This window comes from Otolemur garnettii, unplaced genomic scaffold, assembly GCF_000181295.1.
Source record: "Otolemur garnettii isolate 467f Iridium unplaced genomic scaffold, OtoGar3 scaffold00011, whole genome shotgun sequence".
Taxonomy (NCBI): domain Eukaryota; kingdom Metazoa; phylum Chordata; class Mammalia; order Primates; family Galagidae; genus Otolemur; species Otolemur garnettii.
In genome coordinates this window covers 15826588-15834560 of record NW_003852406.1, presented here as the reverse complement: position 1 = coordinate 15834560, position 7973 = coordinate 15826588, and the positions used below count along the sequence as shown (strand labels likewise).

General features: G+C 36.8%; 1 protein-coding gene across 2 annotated transcripts in view; it reads right to left on the bottom strand.

Annotated features, from left to right (window-relative positions):
- Positions 1-7973, bottom strand: part of USP3 (ubiquitin specific peptidase 3) — a 94998-nt gene that overhangs the window by 16105 nt on the left and 70920 nt on the right. For both annotated transcript variants that reach the window (XM_003784406.3, XM_023510115.1), the window contains 3 exons: positions 4496-4642; positions 1090-1196; positions 845-925 (listed from right to left, as the gene is read on the bottom strand). In XM_003784406.3, coding sequence (XP_003784454.1) covers positions 845-925; positions 1090-1196; positions 4496-4642 — 335 coding nt within the window. The remainder of the gene's footprint in view (positions 1-844; positions 926-1089; positions 1197-4495; positions 4643-7973) is intronic.

Below are 7973 nucleotides of genomic sequence, written 5' to 3'. Positions count from 1 at the left end.
TTCGTTGCAGCCATCATTGTTGTTTGGCAGCCCCGGGCTGGATTCAAACCCGCCACCTTAGGTGTATGTGGTTGGTGCCTTAGCCACTTGAGCCATAGGCGCCAAGCCGGTAGTATAAAATTTTAAATAAGGTCTTCTGCCTTGACTAAAGTAGCTAATATTCAACAAGGAAAAGATATGTTCAAATTTCCAAAAGTAGGGAGGTGCCTGTGGTTCAGTGGGTAGGACACTGGCCCCATATACTGAGGGTGGCGGGTTCGAACCGGGCCCTGGCCAAACTGCAACAACAACAACAACAACAACAACAAATAGCCGGGCATTGTGGCAGGCACCTGTAGTCCCAGCTACTCGGTAGGCTGAGGCAAGAAAATAGCCTAAGCCCAAGAGTTGGAGGTTGCTGTGAGCTGTGATGCTATGGCACTCTACCAAGGGTGATAAAAGTGAGACTGTCTTAAAAAAAAAAAAATTTTTTTTTCCCCAAAAGTAAATGTGAATTTTAACAGTCTTACAATTTTTTCTAGAACTGTTACTCATACAAAAGGATAAATAACACCATAACTAATAAAACTTTGGTGAGTATTCTTTCTTCTTTGACTTAGTGGGATATCCAGAGAATAAATTATTTCTTTTGGTCAGAAAAGTTTATTTTAAAGCCAGCATTAAAAAGAAGAGAAATACTTTACATTTCACCTAAATGGAATTTTTTATGGTTGAAAAGACATTCAAGTTTGACTTTAAGTTATAACACAGATTCATTAGATATGACACAGCACATATAGAGAGAGCTTATAAATCTAATTCAGCTATTTAAGGAAAAAATTCTAGAATATTAAAGTATCTTTACCTCGTAATGAACAAACTGGTCCATTTTCTTGATTCTTAGAGCGCTTACTTCTGAATTGACTTGGAATATCTAGTGAAAGGTCTTAAAAGAAGATAGGAAAACAGTGAGCTATTAAAGGCATGTCATATACTCAAAAAAATAATCTCAAAAACTAATGTATTCTAAAAATTTGTCTTATTTTTCAAAAGGAACATTAAAATTATCGTAATAAAATATTATATATACACACACCAAATATGTCTTACCTAGGAATGGATCAAACTTTCTAGATTCTGTCCCACATATGAGGCAGTTAACCTCATTTTGGAGAATGCCTCCGAATATAGCTGTGACAACAGTAGACGATCCATTTCTAAAGAAAATCACCACACAGGAAAACATCTCAGTAAAATACATCTCTGACATTTAAAATGCCAAAATAAATATTTGTAAACCCCTATAGGTGACTCCTCTCGGGAGAATACATAAGTCATTTCTGTTTATTTAAATTACAAAGTAATACAAAAAGTTCAAAACACACAGACACATAATGAAAGGTTTAAGCCACTGGCCTTCCCTCATCCTTTTCTAATTCCACTATCAAAACAAACAGATCATGTGCATGACTAGGTGTGGGCAAGATGACCCTCTTCCTTCTGTACCCACCCCCCATACATTCTTTTTTTTTTTTGGCATTGTTTGGCCAGGGCCAGGTTTGAACCCACCACCTCCAGTATATGGGGCCGTCACCCTACTCCTTGAGCCACAGCCACTGCCCACCCTCATATTTTTCAGTAAGGAGGGAAGTGCTTTGCATGTGAATCTTTGCAGGCCTCTCATGTTACCGGGAATTCTCAATCGCTTGACTTTGCTCCTTGTGGAGATCAAGAATATACCATTTTAAGAACAATAATGCTGTTCACAATACAGAAACAATAATGAATAATACACCTGTCCTATTGCTACTAACTCCTCTATACCTGTGCTCCATCAAATATAAAACAGGAGTAACAGGAGGAATACCTACATCTCAGAAGCCCAGTGTGAAGATGAAATGAGTTATATATAAGTGCTTTTAGAAGACTGCTTACCAAAAAGAGTTTGCCACTATTTTATTAGCATAAAGTCAGACTGTATCTGCTGCTTGCTTTTATTTTTTTCCCCCAACTATATGTCTTAAGCATGTACCTCATTCTTTCTGACAGCCTCATGGTGTGTCACGTTACGGACACACAACCAAGAAAGTACACTGGTGACAGTGTTAAATAGCAAGTGGTTATATAGCGCCTACTATATGCAGGCTCCATTCTAGGTATGTTCTTTCCATTACTAAATCAATTAGTAGGTACTGTTAACCTTAAAGAAGCTGAGGCCCAGAGGTTAAGTAACTTGGCCCAAGATCTAGGCTGAGCATCTGTCCTTAACATTCTCAGCTTCCCAAGTAGCCAGGGCTACAGGCACCCAGTAACCAATATAATATTAATTGGTACTGAGGTAGTTTCATTTGTGTGCTATAACAAATAATACTACAACGAACATTTGTATGTTAGCCTTTGTGTACTTACACAGTTACCTGGCTTAGTATATTCTCTTTTTTACTAAGAGCAATTTAAGGTAGTTTCTGTTACTCACATTCAACTGTACTTTCACTCCAGATTAAACTTACTACAATGATGAAGCAGGGAAAACCTACCCAAGAAATTCTTTTATTTGAAAAGTCTGATTCCTTCTCTAGGAAAGGCCTTCTGTCCTTTACTGGCAAAATAAATAGGTAGTAACTTTATTATTTTTTTAAAGTGTTGCTCATAAGACATACCTCCTTTATTAAACTAAATTTTTTTTAAAAGCACACATATTGGAAATGATAGGGCACAATAGCTATTTCAGGTTTAGTATCTGTGTTAACAGGGACATACCCCAAAAAATCTGATAAGTGAAGGGACTATGACTGATGACTGACTGATCCCTTCATGCTGATATTCAGATAATTAATTAAAATGGAAACTGCTTCATTAAGTAGAATATTTAAACTCAATGTAGTTCTTCCTTTGAAAAATGGACACTAATCAACTCTTGGCTGTCTGATGTGCATGTCATTAAGTTTAGGTGTACAGTGACTTAAACAAGATTTGTAAATAAATTTCAAAATCACTGTTCCATTTATTATATTCTAACTGCACACTACAGAGTGTTTAAATATTGACTACTTGGACAGGCTGTCATGTTGCTAGGGGCCTTTGCATTGGCTCTAAAAACTTTCTATATACTGTTATAAAAAGAACACATCTGGCATTTATTTCTCCCATACCACTACTCTCTTCACCCTCAGTAGGGGTGGGTATGTGTTTATATGAGTAAGCACAAAAATTCCACAGGAGACTTTTTTCTAGTTTTAGCAAGATCTTGAAATGCCTCCTCCAGAAGGAAATAAAAGGAAACCTAAAAGTTTTAATATTTGATAAAATATTCCTCTGTTTCTAATTCACTAATGGAACTTATGAGTACAGTTCTTTAAAATGTTGTAAAAGTGGATGATTAATACTAAAAGCTCCTTAGGTACGAAAAGAACATCCTGTGAATATTACCCAGTTGGGTCCAGGGGGTGCCTGGGTATCATATAAAGACATGTACCTTCTCACTTCACATAGACTGTCTGCAATAAAGCCTAGCTCAACATTCATAAACATTTGTGTATGAATATGCCACAATAAAATGCAGAACAGAATTTTTCATTTAGTATTATTTTTAATTTGGTGCTAGTAGGAAGAACAGTTCTCCCAAGCCATGTATAGGTCCTTCCCTTTCTTTGTTGAGTTCTAATTGGAATACAGCTACTAGGAACTAGAGGGACAAACATTTTAGGAAGTATGGCATTTCCCACTGGTTGCCTTTCTCTAATACTGCCAGATTGGCTATCAGACTTCTTAGTTATTAAAAAGACCTAGTCTTACCAAATCAGATTTATAGACTGCCACTCAATACTATAGCAACACCTATATGTTATTTACTCTTTTCTTTTTCTCTTTGAGGAGTTTTCTTCTTGTAAATCCCTTTCATACAAAGATCAATACTGGCAAAACTTCAAAAAATTTGAACAAGAGGAGAGCACAACTGACTGAAACATAGGCTGAAGTCAGTCATCCCTTCTTTAAGCAAAATAAATGTTCTGATCCCAAATGAAGATTTTGGGCTCTCAGTCCATAAGAAAAGCAATCCAAAAGGTTTGTTTTTCTTAAAGGCAAGAAAAAATTCTAAAAACTTGCAAATGTTTCAATTTCATTAAAGAACTGATAAACTTTAGGAAAATTCAAGTCCAAAATGAAGCTTTAGGAAAATGCAACAAAATGTTTTAAACTTCCTTTTTTTGTGAATATAACTATTTTGATATATGAAATCTAAGCATTATTCACTATATTGGGAGGTAACTATGTAAATATTTTTACTTAAGTTTTAAAATAATCTATACCAAATAATAACAATCAGAACTACATCAAGATGCAAATACAAGATCCCTCTGATGTGGAAGCAAGAAGTACATGCTAGTCCACTTGCTTGCAAGTTTTAACAAGTATCCGGGAAATCTCTCCATCTTCCATTATAAATCTAACACACAGTGAAACCAACAGAAATGTTTGAGGTCTTCCTAAAAAGCAAAAGGAAACTAAATCTTACATGCAACATTTGTTACTTGTAGACAGAGTAGAATTCTCCTGCAGAATTGCTGAGTGGGAAACACCATTGAAACCGTCCTGGAGTTCCAAGTGTAGGTGGTCCAAAAGATAGCGCATGAATTCATGGGCATCCTGCTGCTGATAGCCCCTTTAAGCAAACAGAAACACTCAGTCACAGGGGAGGCTCTGTATACCCAGCCACACAAGCAGGAGGTTGAGGCTTTCAGAAGGCCAGCACCCCCTTGCTCACAAGCACAGCCAGGCTTCACACCCTAAACCCACTAGCTCCATAGGTGATAAATAAAATTTCTCTTCAGGCAAGAATTCTACCACTTACAGATAACTTTGAAAACCACAGAATATCTGGGCTGGACTTATAATGATTTCCTCAACTAACCTCCTCACTGCAAAGATTGAGGAAGTTAAAGGATTTTTAAAAAAGGGGGGTATGTGACTTGCCTGAGATCCTACAATAAGAAAGTAACAGAAATAGAACTAAACCTGCCTCTCCTAGTGGACTCTGAACCTTTCCACTGTCCCATGAGCATGACAGAAGACGCCGAAATGGTACAATTTCACTTTTTACCCTCACCAGAAAACCACTATAAGAAAGGGGGGATTTAAAACTAGCTCCTTAGATTGAAAGATATTAATTTGGGGGGTGGGACAATCTCACTCTGTCAGTCAGGCTAGAGTACAGTGGCATCCTCACAGCTCACTACAGCCTCAGACTGCTGGGCTCAAGTGATCCTCCTGCCTCAGCCTCCCAAAGTGCTAGGATAACAGGTGTGAACCGCTGTGCCTGGTCCTAAAACTTGAATATATGTAATAACATTACTCATAGGTTACTTCTTTTTTTTTTAATTGTTTGGGATTCATTGAGGGTACAAAGAATATAGGTTACTTCTTACACTATTCAAACAGGAAACTATACAGAATTCTTACACTAATACAGTTCAATGACAAGTAAATGGTAATAAAGGTGGACAAAAAAGAAAACTGGTAAAGTTGGATGGTCTGGAGAGATTTATTTAGATAAAACAAATCAAGGCTGTTATACTACATACTTTCATAAAACCATAGTAGAAAAGACTTCTGTCTACATTCTGTCAGCATGGCTCTCAAAATGATCTTCTAAATCTTAGGTTTTTCTGGTCTCTAGAGTTAAAACTTCTACCACTCTTCCAGGAAATGGTTCCATAAACAAAATTTCTTTCAACCAGAGCTTCCCTCAACTATGTATTTTCCCCACTTTTCTGAAATTTTTCCTAGAATTATAAATTGCAAAAACAGTCTCCCTAATCAATGGAAATTAAAGTCAGAAATCACTTTAGCATTTCACTGAAGCTTCTTAACTATTTAGCAACTAAGTATCAATATATGTTCAAGTATTTCTTCTAAAACTCTTACATACTCTTACAGATAGAAATGTTAAAGGAACTACCAACTTTGATTATGAATTTTATCTATCTAAGGAGGTACTTTAAGCTTACTCAATAAGATATACATGTTTTTCATGACTCAAAGGTAAAATCTTAAATTCTATCACATACAAAAATGTTTCATTCTTTCCCTAAAATAATACATGAATCCAAGTCACCATATTCCTTAAGCATATGAAAACCAGCACCTTACATTTTCATTTGGTAAAAATATACCCATCCCTTTTCAAAAAACAGTTTCCCTATTGATTCTGTTTATCCAGGTTAATTTTTTTTAACTGCCTTATGTACATTAATGTATGTTTCCAACCATACTATGATTCTCTTTTCTTACATCAAAATACATTATTTTCTACTGTTTCCTATACCATTACAAACATATTTTCTTTAATCTACATGAGATCATTAAACACTCAGTTGGTCTATAAAGGTAGAACAGTTGGATTTCTATTGCAAGTTGGGAAATTTACGAGAAAATGGTCTCTGCTTCTTCTAAGACTGGGACTTCTAATTCTCACTGGAGAGAGTTACAATTCCCTTTTTTAACAACTAAATTTATTATTTCATCAACTTATCTGGAAGCCTTAATAAATATTTAGTATGTTGAATTTAATAAATTTCAGTTATCTTTTTAATTATTTCATAATTATATAATCTGAGCTTCAGAATTTACTCTGTAGTCCACTTAGGTTTCTCCTGTCTCATAACCCTGTTAAAGGGTTCAGGTGCAGTGTTCATGTTTTGTATACATATTTCAGCAAAGTCACCCAACAGGTGTTTGTGAATTAGTGAAGAAATGAATTTATGAAGAACCAACTGGTCTCTCTGTGACAGATTAGAATTAAGAGAGAAAAACAGACAGAAGGGAAAAAACAGTGGCTCCAAATCCGACACTTCCTTCTCTACTTGTTTGTGACCTCAGATAAAGATTACCACCTCTCCTTAATGTCCACAGCAGGGGCAACAGAAAATCTATGTCATAAAAATGTTGTGAGAGATCACTGCTGAAGAGCACCCTGCAACATTAAAAGCCTGAGGATCCTGAAGCATCCTCTGAATGGGGGGCCAAGAAAGGCCACTGAATGCCCTGGGCAGCAAGCCCAGGGCAACATCCTCTTCACAAACTTTCCACAATGAGTACAAACTAAATTTACCCAAATTCCAAAGACTAAGAAATGATCAAAGAAAATGTTGCTTTCTACCGCCAGAGTGTGAAAAGCAGACGTTCCAAATAGTGAAATAGACATCCCTGCATACAGACACACAGGGTATCTGTATGATGCCACATGTGCATATCTGTGCCACATACCTGAGCATTACTGACTATTCTTTGTATTTGACAGGGCCAGTATAGAATCTGTAAAATGCCAAAGACCAACAAGGAAAAGGATATGCCTCTACAGCAGTGTTTTCAACCTTTTTTATCTCACAGCACACTTGAACCTATAGTTAAACTTCCACGATACACTTAAATTGTTAATTTAAAAAAGGAGTACAGAAAAATATATACTTACTATGCTTTGAACTTCTTTCAAAAATAAGTTAATTAATGATCTTTAAAAATTTTCTAAAAATTTACACACCTAAAATCCTCTCACAGCACACCAGTGTACTGTGGCACATCAGTTGTAAATCACTGCTCTAGGCCGGGCACAGTGGCTCATGCCTGTAATCCTAGCCCCTCTAGGAGGCCCAGGCAGGTGGACTGCCTGAGCTCATGGGTTTGAAATCAGCCCGAGCAAAAGTGAGACCCTGTCTCTAAAAATAGCCAGATGTTGGCAGCGCCCATAGCTCAGTAGGTAGGGTGCTGGCCACATACACCAAGGCTGGTGGGTTAGAACCCAACCTGGGCCTGCTACAAACAAAAATGACAACTATAACAAAAATAAATAGCCAGGCATTATGGCAGGTGCCTGTAAGTCCCAGCTACTTGGGAGACTGAGGCAAGAGAATCACTTAAGTCCAAGCGTTTGAGGTTGCTGTGAGCTGTAAAGCCACAGCTCTCTACTGAGGGCAACATAGTGAAACTGTCTCAAA